The following is a 23,612-nucleotide window of genomic DNA, read 5'->3' as shown; positions in this document are numbered from 1 at the left end:
CATTTCATGTGGAAAAATGACACAATACAAACTTGACTGGGTAAAAAACTAAGATGTAATCTTGGAAGTGCAAGCCATTATCTTAAGAGAAAATATGTTCAGTGTTACCTAACCTTCTGCAGTTAATCAAGATGCAGCAGATGCATTCTAAATTAATTCAAAATGTCTGAAAACCAGCACAATTTCCAAATTTCAAAAACCAGCACTTATTTTATAACTAGATACCTTACCACCCGATTTCCACCTAGATATTTCAATGATTTAATGACTTTGTGAGCAGCTCAGAAGTCACTCTACAATATGCCTTCCCTGACCACAGTGCATCGATTATTAGAGATATCAGGTATGTAGGAATCTTGTAGTTCAGTGACAACTTTGCTCTTTCAACAGTCACATCCAATTCACAAAAATGGCCATGTTGGCCATGTTTTAAAAAGACCATGAAAAAATTTCACAAAAAAGTAACTGTTTTGCCCAAAATACCACAAACCTTTAGCTGTAGATATAATGAAACCCTACAAAATGTCACAAGTTACTAAAGTTTCAAAATTGAAATCACTGCTTTGGTAAACCAGTTTGAAAAGGCGGATTCGAATTGCATTATTACAGCTGTCTACATCACACTGTGTATCAGCAGCATCTGACAGTTGATTAGCTTCCCCTCTTGGAAGCAGTTCTTCACTTGGCTTCAAGGACATAGCTCTTAATTTTCCTTCTACCTCCCCAGTCACTCTCAGTATCCTCTATAGGTTCCTCCTCTTCCCCCCATCTTTTAGTATTAGAATGCCCCAGAGAGCTGTCTTCAGGTCTCCTCTTGTTGGTCTCATCCAGTCTCATTTTTAGGAAAATGCCAGAGACTCCCCAATTTACATCCAACTTCTTGTTGACAAAGAATAAAACAAAGGCTACCGCGTTTTAAGAAATAATATTAACATGCCAGACGAGAACACATACTGGTGAAGATATTCATGGAGTAATTTCACTTCCGCTTCAAGAGGGAGGGCAAGGACCATTATTTTGACGTGTCCCAATCACTTTGTATAATTCTTGGCACATAGTAGGAACTCAATATATGTTTAATCAGTTGAAACTTAAACTCAATCAGAAGCCTCACTGTCATAAAAAGAAAATGTGTTCAAAGGCTTTTGACAGATTTTTCACAATGCATCCTTTCGAAAACTTTCAAAATGTAAGGGACTTTATGAAAAAACTCCCCAAACTTGCCATACCAATATGTATTTGGTATAATTTTTTAGGAATACTACACATGCTAGGCCTCTCTCTAGATCTTAAATGCTATATCCTACAGAGGCTATCTAAAATAAGTCCTATAAACTTTTCTGAGCAACATGCAATCTAATATTATGAGAGGTACTTATACCAACTATCATCCTATTGGTTTTTAAGATAAGAGTAATCAAAAGAATGGAGAAACAATAATGGAACAGTTGACAGCAGTTTCTCCTACTTGGCAAATAGCCAAATACTTGTTTAAAAAGTCCACTAATCAATACTGGCCTAAAGACATTTGACTTAAAAGAGGTTGGTAATTTATTAAAAACTGTTTAACTTTCATTTATAACTTGATTATAAGACTTAAAAATCTATGAACTTCCTAATCTGCAATACACAGAAGATGCTCACAGCAATGTGTTATTAAAGACTGGGATACAGCAAGGTTCAAGTATATTTCAAAAAACAGCTAAAACCCCAGTGATCTTTGACAATGTTTGGTCACTCTCACGAGCACACAAAGGTCCACATTCACGAGGCAATTTAGACTTTTTAGCCATTCAGTTCATTTTAAAATACTATTCAGCAGAAGTACTTTATGAAGACTCTCATCTCCACAATGCCTGGTTGAAAAGGTTAAATACTAACTCATTAGATACAGAACTATCCAGACTTCTTAGGTTCATCTGCCTAGCTGCCTTTTTCACCGCACTAGTTGATGAAGCGATGCCTCCTAGTGATCAGTTTGTATAACACAGCTTAGAACAAGTCAGACTAGTATAGGCTGTTGCTGCTCTCTAGTCTCTATTCATGGGTTAAAACAATTACAACCCACTTGTAGCTGCCAATCAGCTACATCTCTGTCTTTTCTGCCAATAGCCTAACTCAGGTTTTTTCTCTCATCTACTCTTCTAATAGGCTAACCACTTGAATCTATACCATTCCATGTTACACTACTGCCAGTTTTACTCCTAGAACGATAGAAAACTTAATTACCTCTTACTGTATAGAACATTCCAACTCCTTAGTTAACATCTTAGATGAATGTTTTTATCATTGTACTTAGTAGCACAGTGGATCATGCTAGAGGTTGGTGATGGTGCTGACAGCACTTACACTGAAGGAGTTTAAATGTTAGTTCTGGTTGAAAATATATTATTCAAAATAGAGAGAACAGGTTGAAGACACTGAAAATGTCCAGCAAGTTAACTGACTTCAGGAGCATTAAGGTAACAGTAGCGTTGAAGTGACAAATGAAAATGAGTGGATGAAACGAAGCTGGGGTCCAGTTCTTTTTTGTCCTAAATTCAGAATGTAGGCGACACATTTAAGCAGAAGAAAGTAGCCCAATGAAGGCAGGTTAAGAGGGTATGATAAACTTGCATGGGTGTTGTAAAGAGTCTCACAAAATTGCTACTACTCGAAAGTACTGATACTCTGGAAGCCTTTGGGGCAGTAGCAGAGAAGCATCAGGTACTCCAGTGACCGACAGTGGGAGCACCGGTGAACCTGTTTTAAATTTGAGCACTGCCCTAGCTGAATAACACCCTCCACCCCCCACTAAAGAGCCCATGAGCACCTAATATCCTTTCCTAAGTGCACTTCTCAAACTAGGTAAATGCTGTGGTTGTTCACAACTCAAATATCTGATAGCCACTTGGGCAACTCTCTTCATTTAGGAGACTAGGTTGCAAGGACGACTACCCTTTTTCAGTCTTCTATACACAACACATAGTCTGAGAGACTACAGACTATTCAATTTGATTATTACTCGTTTAAAAAAAAAAACATTCAGCAAATGAGCAAAGGCCTTTGTTAGGCATTAGAGGAAAGGAGAAGCGGTGTAATGCTTTCCAAAAATACAAGGATGAAGGAAAACAGATGGTATGATAAACTTGACTGAGTGTTGCAGATGGCAAGGTTACTTTACAAGAGGAATTCAGGCTGTAGGCCAAGAACTGGAGGGCAGAGGTTGTGTCACAGAGGACAGGACTGACAGGATAATGGATGTGAGACAGAAGACTGAAAGGGACAAAATGAAAGAACTCTGTGGGGTAGCCATGCCCCAAAAGGTGGAGATGCTCTTACCAAGAATAGAACCCAGGAAATCTTTTTATGGCAAGTTTCCACATTGCCAGTAAACTTACTAAGAAAATCAAATCTCACATTAAAGGGAACAAATTTGCCACACAACTCCTAACTACAGACTACTTAAGTAAATCAAGTAACAATGACCATCTCTTAATAAGTCAGAAACTAGAATATTCAGCAGTTGTTATTCCCAATGAGATCCCATTTACACTTTTATTTCAGTCACTGTCTCAAACTCATCTGTGTACCCTGTTTCCAAGGAAAGCATCATGCACGATCAACTGAAAAGCCTCAGATGAAGGACTCTGGTCAGTTCGCAATAAGTCTTTGGGCTATATTCCTAAACCTTACTGGGGCCTGTTTACCTATTTCTGAAATGTAGTTATTTGCCTCTTACGTTCCAGGATATCCTTGATCAAACAATCTTTTTCTAAACCTGAAGATCCTCAGTATATGTGACCAATGTGGCAGTCATCATAACCTCCCTCCTCCCAACTCCTACCAAACTCAGCTTCAGCTCTCGATGTCCAGGTCTACCCTATTTACCAGTCTCCATTTGGTGCTGTAACCAGGAATCACAGGCTCTTCTTTCAAGAGGACTGGATGCCAACAGTCTTTTTGCCTCCTTCAGTCCCACTGCTGCCTAAAAGCCCAGACACGATGGGCAGGAGCTGCAGCAGCCACTTCAGCCCATAAAGCAATTAAAAAAAAGAAAGAAAGAAAAGATGGAAGCCATATGCCATGGGCAGCAAAGCAAAAGCCTCTTTTGAGAACTATGAAGCTCCCAAACGAGCCTGAGTCTAATTTACACATAGAAGAAAACTCCTTTTAACCCACATTGCATTTGGTTTGTTGTTCAGCCAACATGTGCATGCAAAACAGGTGTGGGGCACGGGGCAGCCTATCTGAAGGCTGTTTAAAATTGATCTAGATAAACTCTTATGTACTTTAAAATATTTGATATTCTGAAATCCCTAGCTTAATGAAGGTGCCTATTTAACCACTAGTGCACACAGGAGTATCACCAAGAAGCCAGTCAATACTTCTCTTAGAGTGGGTACGAGCATACGCAAAGACCAAACAAGTGCACACCACACTGGCTCCAACAGAGACCAATGCTAGGGATGTGTTAGTTATTCAACTTCTATCTTTATGTATAAAGAGAGTAATTACCATCCTCGGTATAAAGATTAAGTAAAGCATTATTTTTTTTTAAAGACTTTATTTATTTGAGAGAGAGAAGAGAGAAACAGCATGAGAGGGGAGAGGGTCAGAGGGAGAAGCAGACTCCCCGCTGAGCCGGGAGCCCGATGTGGGATTCGATCCCAGGGCTCCGGGATCATGACCTGAGCCGAAGGCAGTCACTTAACCAACTGAGCCACCCAGGCACCCCCAAAGCATTATTTATACTACCTTAAATGGGTACACATTTGGCTCTTTCAAAAATAATCAAGATCTATAATGCTATAAAAGCAAAGTCCCACCTAGTTTAAAATAGAAACAGTAGAGCAATGTTTTTCTCTGAACTCCTCACAATATATTATACCTAACCTTTAAAACTAAATCTATACTGGGACGCCTGAGTGGCTCAGTTAAGTGGCTGCCTTCGGCTCAGGTCATGCTCCCAGGGTCCTGGGATCAAGCCCCGCATCGGGCTCCCTGCTCGCCTGGGAGCCTGCTTCTCCCTCTGCCTGCTGCTCCCCCTGTATGTGCTCTCGCGCGCTCTGACAAAGAAATAAAATCTTTAAAAAAAATGAAAATCAATCTATACTTAATGGTCACCTTATACTTACCATTTAAGGTTACTTTACTAATCAATCTTGAGATTTTTAGGATTAAGAATGAGCTAATTATGTATGTTTAGGAATCTCAATTGTCCAGAAGAGTCAAATGATAAAAGATTCTAATATGATAGAGTAAAACATTCTTTCTCCAATAACAGGCATACAATATATAATTTAAACTATGTTTCTGGTCATTTTGAAAAACTCTTGTAGCCAACTGTTTTCATAAAAATAAAAAAATTGCGGCCATTGTAAGATTTCAGTTCCTCTCATCCAAAATCTTATTATTCCTCCAGGAAGATGTAGTCCCCTTCTGTAATTAAACCTGGGTGGGTTTGTGACTGACTATAACCAATAGAGTAAGTGAGGACTTCCCAGATTAGGTCATAAAAAGGATTCAACTTTTACCTCTTGGAACCCAGCTACACTACTATAAGGCAGTATCTAAGTAGAGATCTGGCTACATCCCAGCTGAGATCTCATCCAACATCAACCACCTGTGCATGAAAAGGCTTCAGATGAATCCAGCCCCTGTCTTCCAAACACTGCCCCTAACGATGCTCAGTACAGCAGGAATGAACTATAACCAAGCAGAGTCAACAAAATAATCTTGTCAATGTCTTAAATTTTGAGAGTGGTTTTGTTATCCAGTACTAGGTAACTGCAACTATTGATACTTTCCATGATCTCATAGAACCAGTGAATTTACAGAATATACAAAAACCAAGCATTGTTTTACCATTTCCTCAATATAAGCCAACCAGTATGTAGGATTTGACAACTACAAAGGACCTTAGACTATCTTGAACCAACGAGAATCCATCGTTTATCTTGTTACAAGACCCATAAGAATGGTTTGGTAATACGGATAGAGTCCAGATATATCCTAACTGATCTACACATACAAAGTCTGCTGTACGCCTGCCATCCCAGTACTGTTAAGTTAGGAAATCCAACAGCAAGCATGCATCCCTAAACCACCTCTTCAACTGGTAGAGCCAGTTCAGAACTGAAGAATCAGAATACGTATTAAATCAAAGAAAAAGAGACTATGTTGCAAGTAAGCCATGCACAGAAGACTAGTGGCAGGAAAAAGGTGAAAGAAAAGGCAGCCAAGCAGAGTTGGAACAGTGCAAATGCAAGTTAGACAGGCTGGGTTGTTGATACCGAAGCTGCTCTAAAGGTTGTACACCCAGTCACCAAGCCAACTAACAGCAAAGAGATCAGATTCAGCTTCTAGTTTTAAAACTTACATCAACTAGCCTAATCCAAATCTAAAATAACATCTTCTTTCAAAACAGACACCTATCTCATTGTCTGCCTCTAGGTTACCTGTCACAATGTCCAGAGCTCCAGGTAAATGTTAGGGATGGAGAAGATGGGCTGAATAGTGACAACTTGGGTGTTCTGGAGCATCAATATCCAAATACTTCAGACTTAATTTTACTCTAGATTATTTCTGTATGAAAGCCAAGGCCAAAAATTAGCATATGAAAACATGTATAAAAAATAAGTAGAGATCTTTTTAAAACTAGCTGACTTTAGAGAACAAATTATTTTCTATTTTAATTTTAAATAAAAAAACTTTCAAAATGAAATACGTTTATATTTCTCATCCAGTCTTGTCTGCTCTTTTGTACACCAAGTAGGGCACCTCTTAGCCAACAGCCATTTTGCCTTTAGAAACACAACAAAACCCCAACTAGTTTTCTAAAATTAACTGCCAAAATCAATTTAAAATGTGATTCCAACTACAAGTTCTAGATTTTCTTATGTTACGGAAGCACATTTACTAAATGCTCATTATTTATATGAGGTTCTAAGTACTAGAAGCATTGTGTTCTCATTAGTGCTCACCACAATCTTCACAAAACAATGAACATGATAGATGAACCCCAAAGCCTGTATTTAACAATTCTACCTCTACCACCCAATTTTAACTATTTTATTCCCACATTTATTTAAAAAATGATAATTCGTCACTTGTTTAGGGGCTATATGGCTTTTTTTATTCATGGTTTTTTATTCCTATAGAGCAACCTCACCCACAATTCTCATTCCTGAGTCCACCTATTTGATGAAGGTAGTTACAAATACGGACTGGAGGAAGGCTAAGAAAAAAATCCTGTGTTGGATTAACTTTGAAGCATTCACTCTGTATTGTTTTTAATCTATTTTCACTGGTCAAAACAAATTTGACTGCACATTCAACATTACTTGTACTGTGATTGTGAGAACGTCTTCATAATGAGAAAAAAACAGCAGAGAGTAAAAGGGTATGATGCCTGCAACTTTGTCAAATAGTTTAGAAACAATGTGTATATGGATGCATAAGAATATAGGGCTATGTAGCATAATCAGTAACCGTATCTTCAGAATCAGAGCTACACTATGTCTTAGTTTAAAAATTGCCTTCATGGAAGGGTCCTCACTTGAAATACTCTCAACAGGTGATTTTTAGTGTTTTAAACCCTTTAAAAGGACTTCCATGGCTTGGCCTCTTCTATCTCCATCCATTCTTTCAACACCTTGAATGTGCCCCAGATTGTCCTACTTCAGCACTTTCAGTGTGTCTCCTCCAGTACCTTCACCTGAACTGTTCTCTGCTCAAAGGATCCATCCTTCACTACACAAATTCCTACTCACCCTTGAAATCCCAGCTAAAAGCTGTCATGTAAGTTTTGAGTCTTCTGGTAGAAAATACTTCAATTCATGAAAAATTTATCAGAGCCACAACTGCCTAACCTCATTATGAATATCAAAATTATGACTATCAATAGCGTTAACTCTTGATATGAGGTTTGTCAACTTCTGGCACGTTTGATCACTCATCCCCAAGTTCCTTCTTGGTTTTTAAGTTTAAATCACACAAAAACTAAAAACTACTTTTATCTTAAGCAACATTTTCTCCTGAGTTTCAAAATAAAAAAACTCAAAACAAGTAATTAAGAGATCTACAAAAGCTACAAACTGTCAATTTCCAATATGAAAATTAAGCAACTGGATTAATGACTTATGTCCTGCTGGCAATTTATTATTTCTAAATTGTTATGCTCCATTTCTCATCTATTTTACACTTGATAGTCAATGCCTTAATTTTAACTGAAAAACCTAAAAGTACATAATGAGGTCAAACGGAAGAAACACAAGATACAAAGTATATTGTATTTTTTGAAAATATAATTAATACATCAATTAAAAATTTCTTATGGATACTCATCCTTTAAGTAATTTCACACTCCAACAAAGATGTTTCCATTTCTCAGAAGTCACATAAGTGATCCCTAAGAACTTGGTTTTTTAATCCAAGTTATATTCTGATACCTGGATTTTTAAACCAGTATACAAAATCACCATTGTACATCTATAAGTTAGTTAATTTCACCATTATCATTTACATTTACTTTTCAGCTATTAGACTTAGTGCTTTAAGTAGCAAATTACCTAAATTATGAACACATATTTTCAAAACAAAATCCAGTTCACAATTACCAAGTATATACAGTGCAGAAGATAAAAAAAAAAAAACCCTAAAGTAGCATAGGATTTCTCTTTCCTAAGGTTCCTTTTAAGAACATATACTTCTAAACTACCTTTATTCTGTACATTTAAAATAACATTTGGCTTAACTTAGTCAAAAAATATAAAGACTAAAATTTTTGTAACACTAACCCTTAATGGACTCAAATTCTAAACCAAGCCCTGAAACCAAGCATTCAAAGAATATCTGAATATTAGTTTAATATTTCTGCATTGTACGATAAGGTTTTCACAAACAATAATTTAAAGTTTTATTTTTACTTTTAATAATGGTAATGGCCTACAACTCAGATAAACCCACAAATTCATACTGTCTTACAAACAGCAGTAATATGATTAATTAATTCAGTTATCTTAGGGGCCTTATTATATACCAATCAGTATCATTAACCTATTCACATTATAATGAAAATATTTCTATCAAAGCTAATGTCTCCCTTTCAGGTTTGTTTTTATTATATGAGCTAAAAAGGAAACAAGAGGTAGAATCCCATTTTTCTTAAGTTATTACTCTGTAAGCCAGTCCCACACATTTTTATGTCACAGAAATATTAATACTACTTCAGTCAACTAGATAAAAGAATTCTGAAAAATTACATAAACTTTCGGACATCTGTGTTAAACTAAAAAAACTGATTTATGAAACTACTGTTCTGTTTACTTACCATATTTGAATGACCATAAAATGACAGAAAAAAAATTTTTGAAGTATTATATAGGGCTGATTATATGAGATTCTGCCATTTCTAGAGAGAAAAAATAGAACTTCTTGGTAATCTGTGCCTGAGTTAGGGGAAACTATAAACTGAAAATGTAAAGACAAAATTCAAAGTGTCTCAAAAATGTCTATAGTTAACTCAGAGTAAAAACCTTTCTAGTCTTCCAGTAACAAACTCCATTTAGCAGGGCTTGGGAGGTTCCTTTTAAAATTATACAAATTTACAGGCCATCCTGGCCTAAGCACAGAATAGCCTACTCTAAACATCTCTACTCTTCAAAAAAAAGTATATAGAAATATATTCACATTTTTAAAAAAACACCCAAAATATCACCAGTACATTTTATAAAATTAAACGCAAATTTTATTAAGGATTTCAAATTACATATTTCAAATTTCTAAAATGGAATAGAACCATTTTGGAACTGGAGAGATGGCATAGATGAACACTGATATCCCTTGCAATGCCAAATTTATTAAGAAAACAATTCCTCTGCAAACCACATCCCTTTATATAACAAGATGAAATAGTATCTGCCCCTTCACTTTGGCAATAGCTATTACCTAAAGGAATGAAAAAAAAAATAGTGGTTCTGCTACTTAAGTTCATTAAAAATGGGATTCTAGCTTTAAATTTTTTTAAGTTCAGAAAAGGCTGTGATCGAATGAGCTATGGGTACAAAAACAAAAATCAGCAAAGAATGTCTAATCAAAGCAACGAAAAGCATTTTCAAAATAAAGAGGAAAAACAAAGTGTTTTCATGGCATTTTTTTTCCTACACACTACTGCAACTGGTTAAGGATTTCCAGTAGTTAATTAAAATCTCAGAAGAGGAATGAATAGTATTACACAATTAACAAGATGTGTTCACATTCCAAGATCTTTAAATACTAAATTTTCAAAAAGGAAGCTCTATCACTTCTAAAAACAAACAATGTAATTTTATTAAGAGCAGGAACTCTAGGCCATCCTCTAATTATAATCCATTTAGTCCACCCTCACTATCAAAGCTTTTAAGCTCATCACAAAAAATTAACAGTAATTAGCCTGAGGTATTTTAAATGTGGCTCTACAGACTCAAATTTAATGGCATTTCCCCCCAACTAAAAATGGTCTTCTTCCTACGTTAGTCCCATGATCTCTGTAGTATTTTACTACAATATGGTCATAACTAAAATACCTAAAAACAATCCTTGGACCTTTTCAAAGAGTTGCTGTTCTAGCAGCTTCTATTAAGATAGGAGCCACACAAAGATCTGCAAGAATGTTGCCTGACCACATCCAGAACAGAGGTACTTGAACCTGTTTTCCAGTTGAATTATCAAACCCTGGTATGAATAAAATGCTGAATATCATACTTGTAGTACAAATAGGTCCAATTTTTGAGCTTTTAATGAGATCGAGAAACATTTCATAAAATCTAACTTAATATGCCTTAACAGATCTGTGAGGTAGTTAGGTAAACAGTACTACCCATTTTAATACATAGTAAACAGAAGCATGGGTAAATGACATATTCATACTTTAAAAGCAGTAAGAATCAGAATTAACCATAGAAGCTTGGGGCCTTCTTTCTAGCTCTAATCAAAGGAAATAAAATTTTAACCTTTTACTCTTTTAAAAAAACATTACATCATTTAAGATTTTGTCTTTCTTTTTTATATTTTCTTAATTAGCAGATGTAGTACCTCTCCCAAAGTTGACACACTTCACTTCCATAATATGGTAAACTGGGTACAATGCTTAATTCAAGCTAGGCCTCTGCTACTACCTGAATTAGTAGAAAATTAAGACATTATCTTGTGAGAACTAAAATTATATTTGACATTTTTATTTTAAGCTGGAAAAACAAAACAAACAAACAATAACAAAAAAACTTGAAACAGGCTTGTCAAATGATGTAAATTCATCCTTTCCAGGGAAGCAGAAGGTAGACCCTACCATAAAGAAAAGATGCTTAGTTAATGGAAGTTATATTTAAAAGTACAGTTAAAATAATGAGGCTTAACTTCTGAAAATAGGTTTTATTCACTTCCCTACAATAACCAATAACCACACTATGCGTTAGTTTTCCTTACTATGGTTTCCTTACTAGGTTTCTAACTACGTCACCTAAAATACAAAAGTCCATTAATAATCTAAGTTATCAGTTGTGGTCTTACTGGAAATTCTTAACCATATATTTGTCTCAACAAGTTTTTTTTGTTTTTGTTTTTTAAATGAGGAATTGTCTCAGTCTAAGTCACGGCATTTCTACAGCAAAGTAATGAAAGGCACAGCTAGTGCAAGCAAACGTAAACCCAATTCAACTACCAGCTGAAAAAAAAATACTTTGGTTCTTCAGGAAAAAAATTGGCAAAGCAAAAAAAAAAAAGTTTAACAGTTCTGTTCATTTTCATAGCTGTAATCTAAAATCTTTGTTACATGATAAAAATTACTCCAGAAGAACCAAACCATGTAGTGATGAATGAACATGCATGAAAGAATTTGTGCAATCAATAGACCTGGCAGAAAAACTAGAGTTGAAATGATAAGTAGAACAAATTGGTCTTTAAAATTATCAGTTCCTTTCCTTTAAAAAAAATTACTGAGTCTACCAAGAAAATACAAAAACATAAGGCTGTAAGTAAATAATAGTTGTGTTTAGGCTATTACAGTGCAGGTTATCCTCAAGGCCACATACATCCTGCTTCACTGCTGCTTGCACTCTGCTGGGTTTTGATCCTTCTGTTAAAGGAAAACAACAAGTCAATCTATCTTTTTCTACCTGCTTCAGTTAATTTTCAATAGTACTTATCATATATTATCTCAATGTTCTACCAAAATTTTTGCCAAATTAAAGAAATGGTATAGCGAGGATGACAAATTATTTATTAAAATATTAGCAAGTCACAAAAATGCTAAAATAAGGCCCAAATTCTACATTGGGGAATGAACTCCATAAAATAACACACTCAACCAAAATAACCAAGCAATTTATGTTAGTCATATTACCAATTATTTTTGCCTTTTTATATATCAATTACAATTATTGAAACATACTAATTCATACCCTTTAGAACAATTAATTTGATTTTTAACTACCCCTCTCTTACCTGCCCACTAAAGTATCTTCCGGATCTTTTACAGTATTTAGCAAATGAACGAATGCATTTAACAGAAACCAAAAGTTTCAAATGAATCCTAATAATGTACTATGTATTTTCGGAGAGATAAAGGGCTTTACTAACCCTGATATGACAAATACCCAAGAACAACAGATCAGGAGCCTCAAAGAACAGAGGTGGTTGGGAGAACCTAACAAACAGTACTGCTGCTTCCCTATTCCCAAGCACTCCTGCAATCAGATTATTTAAAAACTGGCCTTTGTTTATAAAACTATCCTCTGGAGGGACAACCTAAGAACACAAGCAGTTAAGTAATTTCAAATACTTCTAAGGGGGCCTGCCAGAGTTCCGCCCCACCCCGCCCCCCTCCCCCTCAGGCCGTCTAGGTCAGGGAATCTGCTTGAGGATTCCCTGCTTGCTCACTCTCTCTCCCTTTCCCCCGCCCCTCCCCCACTCCACCTGCCTCCTCTCTCTCTCATGAATCTTTGAAATATAAAATGCTTCCAAAAAAACTAAAAAAAAAAAAAGCCCAGGGCGCCTGGGTGGCTCAGTCGGTTAAGGGTCTGCCTTGGGCTCAGGTCATGGTCCAGGGTTAAAGCCAGGCATCAGGCTCTCTGCTCAGTTGGGAGCACGCTTCTCCCTCTCCCTCTGCACCACCTCCACCTCCCTACCTCGTGCTGCTCTCCCTCTCAAATAATAAAATCTTAAAAAAAAAAAAAAAGCCCAAGATAATGTACACTAAAATAGAATCCTAGGGTTTATTTAGCCTGAAACTAAGAAAAATACAAAGTCAGAACCAAAAATAAAACTTCTTAGGAAATGTGCATTGAAATTTCATGTACTGTTGAAATGCCAGTGGGGATTCAAGTGGACTATACATTCATCTCCAGGCAATAGGATTTATTAAAGAGTTTAGTGGACAAAAATAAACTTTATATTAAGAAACATCAACTCTTATTTAACCTGCCTTAAATTTAATAGAAAGTAGCACTAATTTTGCTCACCTTTGAGTCATAGTCTGGATCATTTTCCTCATCTCCTTCTTCTTCCCCTTCCTATATTAAAGTTCAAAATGCATCCATGAAGTAGGTACACAGTAGGAAGAAATGGCTCATAACGTACGGAGAAATTTTAATACAAGTTACTCTATGGGTCAAAAGATTTTCATGATTACAGAGTATGGTGACAATGCAATTTAATTGAAAGCTTCTAATATGAAAAATTTCCCAACACAACTTGAGACATCCAGAGAGCTTTTATTGAAAAGATTTACTGCAGCCAACGTTGAAAAAGTTTACTGCAGCTTTTGACTTCTTCAAAGAGCTGATAACCCTGCAGCAGAACAGAATTATTTGAAATAAAAAAAATGTTCTGAGTTTTGCAATTTATTTATTGAAACCTCATACATACATTGTTTGGCTGTAGAATTCTAAAACCGTATTTTTTTCCAAAAGGCTTATATCCCGTATCACAGAATAATGATTATAGCAAAGGAATACATAAGTCACTCAATTTGCTTCTCAATGTGTTAAACAGAGAATTATTTGCTCATTTGGTAAACATTACCTCATCTGCTTCTTCACCTTCTTCATCATACTAAAAAGGGAAAAAAGGATGAAGTTTGAATGAAGCTAACAAACATTTGAGAATAGCATTAGTTACAGCCATCTTGTCTCCACTAATAACTAAAAAGAGGAAAATACTTTCCTTAAGGCAATTATAAATTAAATGGCTGCAAGAATCACTCAATTCAGGGCCGTTATCTAAATCTGACAATTTTAGAAGTTAAAATAAAGAATACAGTACAATTGTGCGTGTGATCATACAACTATTACTATAAATATTACTTGCCTGTACTTATGCAAACACACAGCACAAAAAGGCCCTAAATCTATTTGAATGACTGACATTTAGCAATTAAGATAGCCAAAATATTTGAGGGCAGCCTAGTTTTACTTAATTGTTGCTTAATATTCCTTTGGATAAATATTCTATGCTTCCTAGTATTTTTAAAAGTAGTAAAAAATATCTTAGACATGTTTTGTTTGGTCAAAAACAAGAGCATAACACATCTACAACACTGACCAAACACAGTAAAGTTGCACTAATTCAGAGCAGTCTCCTATTAGCAGGAAAATAAAAGCTACCAAAGATCCTAAGAGGACATATTTAAAACAGTTCAGGAAAGTTGTCTATAGAACATGAGTAATTAACCTTTGAATTATTCTGTTTTTTAAAAAATTACATCTGTTCGTTTAACTGCTCACCAGCTGACCACCATACCCTCACCAAATGATTTCACTGCAGGTTTCAGATTCACTCACATCATCATCATCATCTTCGATAGCTTCTCCAGTAAAGTATAACACTGATCTTGGGATTATACGCTCACGTAGAAAGTGACCAATTTCAAAGTCTGCAGCAAGGATAGCTTCAGCATCATCATCCTGTTTTGTTTTGTTTTTTTTAAGAAGAAAAAAAAGGCACAAAACTTAATAACTGTTACTTAATTAGGCACATGCAAGACTCTTGGGTTTAAACTCTATGAAACAACATTCAACTTCACTTTTAACTTTCTGTCATTTTAAAATTAGCTTATGTGTGTGATTAAACAGTCACTGATATATACCTTAGGTTTAATAAAAAGAAAGTTACCAAGTCAGTGTACATACTCAGAGAAATTTGGGAAAATAAAAATCAGAACTGGTTATTGCTTAGTTTTTTTACTTAAAATATAAAAGCAACTTTGTTACATGACTTTAATTTTCCTTATAAATATTCATTATTGAAAACACCAAATGGAACAATACTAAAAAAGAATCTCAGGACTTAAATATTAGGCATACAGCACATAATGAAAGAACATGGAGGATCACTCACATTTCCTTAAAGACAGTACAGAAGCAGTTTTTTGTACATAATGCCAAATGAGATAGAATCCTACTTAATACTAAGTCGATCTAGGATCTCTATTTAATGACAGCACAACGCTGAAATGGTGCTGACATTATTCAAAATTCAAATAATCCCATTTAAGTTTCATGATACCAAACAATGAGTAAACATTCCATGGGTATTTATTTTGATTCATCAACATAATCCACTATAATAAACAGCCAAAAAAAACACAAAAGGGGGCAGTGGACTTTGAGGGAAAGACTTGTAATCACAGGTGGAGGTGTTCTAACTATAACTACTCAAGACTGTTTTGTTACCATAAATATTTGACAATAGAATTTAAAAAAAAATCACTTCAACACAAACTCCCAACCCACTTACTGACATGAAAATAGCATGAAACTCTACCACAATGTTCTTAAGTAGTTCTACCTAAAATTCAGGTGCTGCTATACAGTCTCTTTTTTTGTCCCACAAACAACGTTTTGACGCAAGCCACTTACCACTCTTTACAGGCAGAAATACTTGCCTTTTACAGATCTGGTCTTAGCCTTAGCCAAAACTACTCCAATTCAAAAGTGTTCAAAATAAACATAAATTCTAATTCCGTATGTATAAAACTACTAAACAATCGGAGTTAAAGTTAAAAAATCTGGCCAACAGAAGAGCAGATTCAAAACCTACATAGCTTACATCCTGCCTGCACAGCATTCCAGGCTGTGCACAGGCACCATTGCAGCTCTTGGCTTATATGGTCACATAACACATGGCCACAATATGAAACCATGTTTCCACTGGAATAACAAATACAGAGAGTTCTAACCAAAATGTGGTTAGGAGTTTGAGTAAATAAGTAGTACAAATGATATATTTAAAACATACTAGTTTCAGTAAGAAAACTATCATCTTAAGAACCTGAATCCCCACAATACTTCCAAGCCTCAAAAGAAAAGCCTTTAGCCTCTCAGCATTTCTCAAGGGAAGCACTATAGGCATTCTGAATGAAATAACTTCAGATGCATAAAGGTCTTCTCCGTGCATTGCAAGCCTCAGAACAAAATTCGAGTAGCAGCTATCCAACTCCCCACTTCTGAGAACCAGTTCTTTAATGTCATAGTGAACAATTCAACAAATAAATAACAATTTAACTTACCAGATCTCCACTTTCAGGAACTGCAAAATGGAGAAAAGAAATTCAAATGAGTAAGAAATTAAAGAAAGCTTATAATAAAACAACCATTAATACCCAAACGAAAACACTACTTACCTTCAGGAGGGGCAAAAAAATTAAAGAAAGAGTCGTTGGAAACTGTTTTGGTCACAGTACGAACTGTCCCACGTCCCTTGTGTTTCTGTTTCTTCTTAATGGTTTTCAAAGTGACATTCTTTCCTTTTTTCCAATCTATCTGGCACCTTGCAAAACAAAAGGAAGAATCTATCACAATTATCATACTATGCTTAATTGCAGTAAGAGGGAAGATTTATCTAATTAAGTACTGTATTTTTTAAAAAGATTTAATTTTCTACAGAGTGAGCCAGAGAGAGAAGAACCAAGAGCACATGCCTGTGAGCAGGGGGAGCCGCAGAAGGGAAAAGTCTCAAGCAGACTCTGGGCTGGGACACGGAGTTCCATCTCACAACCGTGAGATCATGACCTGAGCCTAAACCAAGAGTCGGAAGCTTAACTGAGCCACCCAAGTGCCCCAAATATTACTTTGTAATTACAAATTTTAGAGGGAAAAAATGGCTCACATGCTTTCGATAGCAATATAAAGAGAAAATTTTATTTCTAAACATTTTTCTATAAATACATTGACAATTAGCACAAATTCACAATATAAATAAATTTAAGTGTGTTCTCCTTTGAAGAAATGTAATACTATAAGCCAAGGAGAATTCCAGGAAAATAGGTGCGCTCATCTAACAAAACACTTACCTGAAATGTTTAGAGATAAACTATGTATCAAGTACACACTAGGAAATACCAAATACCACAAATCACAAGTAGAACAAAAAAGAATATTCTGTGAAAGTAGTAAAATTAAACTCACCCTGTACAACCCATAATTTCTGGTCCATCAAAAGAAAAGGGATCAGAATCATCCGGTTCTGACCTCATCCTATATGTCTTTGTCAACACTTCATTTGTGAAATATTCATTGGGTTCAAAGTGAAATTCTAAGACAAAACTCTTAAAAAAAAAAATAAAAAAAATAAACACTAATGAAATTCCTACATCACATATATTAATGCTTTAATAGGTAAAATTCAATCTGTTGATTTTTATAAACACATAAACTTCTAGGTGTGATAATGCCTTTCCTATTCTGGGAAAGGGTCAGATAAACCCCAAATTATGTTTAAAAAGGCAAAACAAGACAAAATAAAACTGAATAAAACTTAGCTCAGCTTACAATTTCTATTTAGTAACATGTTTATAAAATTGGTTAGAACAACTGAATAAACTGACCAAGTACTCTTTCCTCCTTCCATCCTCACAAAGAGGACTTTAAATCATCTTCTAACCCGAATTTGACAGAGGAACTTTACTACACACGATAGAAGAGTCTATATAGTAGCTTTGCCCATACTTCAAATACTGATGGTTTTTGGAAGAAGCTAGTAGCTGACCTTTCATCATGGGGAAGAAGGGGCCCTCTAACATCTTCTGTTTTATGTAATCCCCAGACACATGTCTTTTAAGACAGAGTAAGTATTTAGGGTGCTATTATTTTTTATCTATTTTTATCAAGGACTTACTACATTTCAAAAAGTTTTATGTTCAGAGGGAGGAAAAGGAATAAATTCTATATCACAATTACCAACATCCAAACATTTATTGCCTACCAACAATTAAAGAGTACCAAGTATGAATTTTAACTTCTTTCTCACCCATCTCTAGGCTTAGAATATCACCTCTTTTTAGAAAGTTCCATGTATCTACCTATAAACATCTAATGTTACAGAACTAAAAATATTTCAAAGTTCTTTTACCATGGGCTGGCCAGCATCTGAGAACTTCACTTTAATATCTTTCAAGTGCTTCAAAATAGGTTCATCATGTTCCTGCAAATTAAGAAAATATGAAAATGAGTATCTAACATGGCATTTTAGGATCAGTGTGCTGTTACTGGACAATAAACATTTAGCTGAGACATTTATAGTGAGGCTTTATGTAACACTTATGAACCATAAGACCTATTATTCTCCAGATAATGGCTTATACTAAAGCTAGTTTACTTATAAGGTCTACTTATTTCTACTGGCAATGGTAGAAAAAAAGTGACTTAACAGAGAATTACATCATCATCAGACTGAATGAGCTGAAGAATATAAAATGAAGTCTAACTCAGGCATGTCTGCTTTAAAAACATTTCCTTTCCCAGCTGCTGCTGCTTCTTCCTTTCGTTCTGCTAGGTCCTTTCCTACTTTACCAAAGTAGAAATGCAATAAGCAGTCATTGTTTTGAGATTTCTTTTTCTTGACTTTAACTTTCAACAATCACACTATAAGGCAACAAGTACTATAATGCACATAGTAGTGGCTCAAGAAATGCTTCTGATTAGGACACAAAAAGTTTCCCGGAGAAAGTGACATCTGTATTGGATTCCCAGAAAAAGTGACAACTTTAAGAGTTAAAGATCTTTATGTTATTCTTTTAAAATGCAAATGTCCCCTGGAATATTTGTTTCAGACTGAAAAGGTCTTTTTGGGTAAGAGAAATGAAATTTTAAGTTTCCTCCCTCCAATCTCTAATACCAAGCACTTTAAATACAGAAGACATAAGACTACGACAAAACACTGCTCAATGATAAACTGTCAAAGGGCCATTTCATTATCTAATTTTTGAAAATGAATTAGAATTTATTAATCAAAGATGCAATTTTCCTTCTACAGGTAACAGGTTTCAAAAGACAGCAATCATTCTATAGAGGTCAATGATGGAGACTAGTCATCCCAGCCATTTAAATTTCAAAGGTTTTTACCCTTTAAGGTAAACTGATGTTTTTATGAGTAAAATTACCTGAACCATATCACTGAGCAAGTCAACGTTCTTAAAAACAGTCAACCAGAATTCAGGAATTCCCTTGGGGTCTTCTTTTTCTTCATCCTTTTTCTCATCTTCAATCTTGGCTTTTTCTTTCAGCTCCTCCTTGATAAATGACAGCATTATGTTACTGAATTCCTAAATCAGACCACTTGATAAAACCTTACCCATCCCCTTAACTTACACCCAGCAGTGAAGTACAGAAACCAACAAATCCTCAATCACCAATTGCAACTTTCAATCAATGAAGTTCTAGTCCAATGTGTAAACACTGCTGTTATGCGCATACCAAACTGTACTTCTGTACATATTGCTACTACCATACCTCTCCAAAGAGAGAACCTATGAACTACAGGGAAAGTTTTAGAGGAAAACATTTTAAAACTTCAGGAAAAAAAATATTAAATATAAACCCTGCCCAATTCCTTACCCCTTGGTGTTCTTGATCAAAACATTATGTTCTCTGGGTTAGCCTGGTGATGGGTATTAAAGAGGGCACGTTCTGCGTGGAGCACTGGGTATTATGCACAATGAATCATGGAACACTACATCAAAAACTAATGATGTCATGTATGGTGATTAACATAACAATAAAAAATTTAAAGAGGAAAAAAAACACATTATGTTCTCCTTATCAACCAACATTAAAATAGCAATGCTGGGTAAAGAGAGTCATGTAACAGAACACAGTATTTGTGTCACAACCCTGCCATTTATTAATTGTAGGCAAGTCATTAGAAGCCTCCATTTCATCATGTGAAAAACAAGAACAATCCTTTGCAGGTCATCATCAAGTTCAAAGGAAAAGTTCACATAATCTATAAAATTTAAATACTAAAAAATGTAAGGGAAAAATGAATTTGGGTACAGATGGTACCAGGGCTAACAGTGGCTCATCTGTTCTGATTATAGTTAACTCACCATGAATCTTACAATAAAATATTTCCAAGGTATAAAAATACACTAAATTATAAAGTTGGTACCAACCGAAATTTCATCCTCCTCATCTGGTTTCCATTCACATTCTTCTTCCGTAGGTTCATAAATTGCATTAATGATCTCAAATCGCTAAAATGATTAAGATAAAAAAAGCTTGCATAAAAACACTAACATCCAAACCAGAAACTAGTTGTTCCTCATTAAAGATGTGTATAGATTTAATGAATGCATACCACAACTTGAATTGCTATTGACAGTTTTCCCAATTACCTCTAATAACCATTTTGCTGAGAGGTCTAAAGACTAAACCACCTGCGAGTTTGTTTTTGTTTCCAAAGCTTTATTATAATCTCAAATTTTAGATAAAGAAAATAAAACAGTAGAAAGCATTACCTTATCAAATAGAGGCTGATAGAGAACAGCATACTTTCTTTCAAGATCATGAACTTCCTCATAGAATTTGGCTTCTATCTGTGCACATTTAACTTGAAGATTTTTGAGAGCATTCACTCGTCTTTTAACTACCCTAGGCAAGCTGAAAGGTTGGAACGCACCAGTTACACAGCATCACAGTAAAACACAAGTCACACTTCTATCATATTGAAAAGTAAAGCATAAAAGTTAGTGAATGATAGGTTTCCTATTTGAAGTAAAAGGTATACTCATTCGAAGTAATTAAAATTCAAGAAACATAAATACATGGACTTCTTGACTATAAAATAGTTCAAAAGTGAACATTTAAACAGATACAGTAAGTTGTGATAAGAAAATGTAAATCATATCAACACTAAATCTTTCATTATAATCAAGTTCAGCATTTGACTTGTCAGTGCTGGCATTTAAGCTGTAAAACGGTATCTTAGGAAGTTAAAAGGTCATGGACTGATGATCCTGAGAATAAGGACAATAACCTTGATTAAAAAAAAAAAAAAAGTAGACATTATCTCACCCATACCAGCTATTTTTAGGGAAAAGATATTATATTAGAAAAAAGGATGGTATCCTACACCATTATTTTCTATTCTAGTCTCTATTTAGAATTTAAATTTATATTAAAAAAAGAATGTTGTATTTCATGAAGAGATTTTTTCGTAACAGCTTTGAGATATAATTCATAAATCATACAATTTACAATAGGGTAATATAGGCCCCTGAGTTATGATTCAACTTATGAATCCCCCTACCACCCAAAAAATGTTCACTCAAAATTTATCTAACTTCAGGGATCTGTACAACAGATACAGAATCCAGGTTAGAATTTCCTGCCATAGGCAGATTGCTGTAAATCAAATAATTTTCTTAGTTAACCACTACTTTATAGTTAAGATAATGAGAAGTAAAAAATTATCTGCAGATAATTTTTTTTCCTTACAATTAAAAGTAAGAAGTTTGTTTTGTCAAGGTAATAAAATAGCATGGGGTGCTGCCCACCCCCACACTGTATCTCAGAAAAATTCAACCCTAGAAACTTCAGAACCAAGAAGAAAACAACTATTTCAGAGACTCACACACGCTCACAAGCACACACATACTCCGAGCAACTTCTGAGCAAGACTAACAACTGTACAGAGTGAACTGCAACCTGGAAAAGGGAGGGAATGGGCAGAATGGGTAGCAGTGAAGACAGGCTCAAAGAAAGCTTTTCAAATTCTGCACTTGCCTTACAACAGTGAGTGTCTGGCTGAGAGCCTACAAGCACTCATTCCTCCACCCCGCCAATCCAGGTACAATGGATTACGACCAAAGGAGACTGCCTCCTCCCCAAAAGCAGCAAAAACAATTGCCTGGAATTGACAGCAAACTTAGTCTGAAGTAACTGGAGCTCTCCTTAGGTTCATTCCAATCCCTTTTCTTAAATTCCACTGGGACTGTCACAAGCCAGAGTCTGATCTTTATTCCTCCCTCAATAATCATTACTGGGGACTAACTGTTATCAACCAGTGAGCCTGAGCTCTACAGCCAGAGTAACTAAACCCTTAAGGAGTGTAAATTTTAATGAAAGAATGAAATATTTATCATCTGAAGCCGTATTATTAGACAAAGTAATATAAATATATTTAAAGAGATGAGAGAAGAAACAAGACCAAGAAATAAATCTAAAACAAAGTAGAAATATTAAATATGAAAAATACAGTAGCTAAAATCAACCAACCAACAGGATAAACAGGATAGGTTTAACTTAAGGAAGTCCATTAACGTTCAAACGCTCTCCAGAAAGGCTGCAGGAAAGACAGAAAAATTATGATTTGGACGACAAAAGTAGCAATAGCTGAAAGAAGGGAGGGAGATACCTGAATAAATGAGTAACAAATTTCTCAGAGTTAAAGTAATATGGAAATCCTTACTCTAACCCTCAGAGAGGTTACTGAGATTCATGAATATCAAAGACCAAAGAAAATCCTACATGTGTTCAATGAAAAACCTACACAGGAATTTGACATCGGGCTTCAAAAGAAAAGGAATTTTTGGAAAAGGAATTTGACATCGGGCTTCAAAAGAAAACACCATATACAAGAAGAAATGAACTTTTATTTAAGAACTCTGTACTACAATTTTATAAGCCAAACTATTATTCAAATATGAAGACAAAATAAAAATTGTATGAGGCACATCAGGCTTCAGGAAACATGCCAGAGATACTCAATACATTCATTAAAAATAGTTTCTGAGAAAGTTAAAAAAATTAAGAAATTACTGTATAAATACAGGTGGCCGAATATCTTGGTAAATCTTACTGTTGCCTTGATGGAAAAAAAGGTGGACCAGAGAGCGTGTATTTATAAATAATACAGACATCACTAAATTTAAGAAATCAATATGGGTAAATAAACTTAGGTATTAGGTTATGAGCCCATTTAACATAGTAACAACAGAATGCAGTAACTTTGATACCAGAAGACAACTTCATTTATTTAATGGAAAGCAAAAAAAGAGAAAAGAAACAAAGTACAATAAATTATAAAATAGCAATTAAGCCCAAAAACAATACTGCTTTCAAGGGAGGCAGAGTTTAAAATCACTAATGAAGAAGCAAGCTTCCATACTAGAGATAAGATACAAGAATGGAAAAAGACATGCCAGGTAAATAAAAACCAAAAGCAAGCTGCAACAGCTATCCTAATACCAGACAGAACAATTTACACCACCACCACCACCACCAGAGAGGACACCACACTGGTAAACAGGGACTAAGGGACAAGACACATACATCACACACAGCTAATAATACAGCTTCAAAATATATTAATCTGTA

The 23,612-nt window shown here is 35.1% G+C and overlaps 1 protein-coding gene across 11 annotated transcripts in view; it reads right to left on the bottom strand.

Annotated features, from left to right (window-relative positions):
- Positions 1–9,703: 9,703 nt before the first annotated feature.
- NAP1L1 (nucleosome assembly protein 1 like 1) overlaps positions 9,704–23,612 on the bottom strand; it is a 32,746-nt gene continuing 18,837 nt past the window's right edge. For 7 of the 11 annotated variants that reach the window (XM_073900634.1, XM_073900627.1, XM_073900630.1 and 4 more), the window contains 11 exons: positions 20,753–20,894; positions 20,408–20,488; positions 19,397–19,525; positions 18,367–18,438; positions 17,424–17,563; positions 16,640–16,785; positions 16,526–16,545; positions 14,799–14,921; positions 14,041–14,070; positions 13,479–13,529; positions 9,704–12,094 (listed from right to left, as the gene is read on the bottom strand). In XM_073900634.1, coding sequence (XP_073756735.1) covers positions 12,059–12,094; positions 13,479–13,529; positions 14,041–14,070; positions 14,799–14,921; positions 16,526–16,545; positions 16,640–16,785; positions 17,424–17,563; positions 18,367–18,438; positions 19,397–19,525; positions 20,408–20,488; positions 20,753–20,894 — 970 coding nt within the window. In that variant the 3' untranslated portion in view covers positions 9,704–12,058. The other 4 variants (XM_025882976.2, XM_025882973.2, XM_073900629.1 and 1 more) reach the window with 4 other exon arrangements.

The sequence above is a fragment of the Callorhinus ursinus genome, unplaced genomic scaffold (assembly GCF_003265705.2).
Source record: "Callorhinus ursinus isolate GAN/ISIS: 27379988/994484 unplaced genomic scaffold, GSC_fseal_2.0 scaffold14, whole genome shotgun sequence".
Taxonomy (NCBI): Eukaryota; Metazoa; Chordata; class Mammalia; order Carnivora; family Otariidae; genus Callorhinus; species Callorhinus ursinus.
Note: the sequence above shows the minus strand (reverse complement) of the source record. Positions and strands in the feature narration are given on the sequence as shown.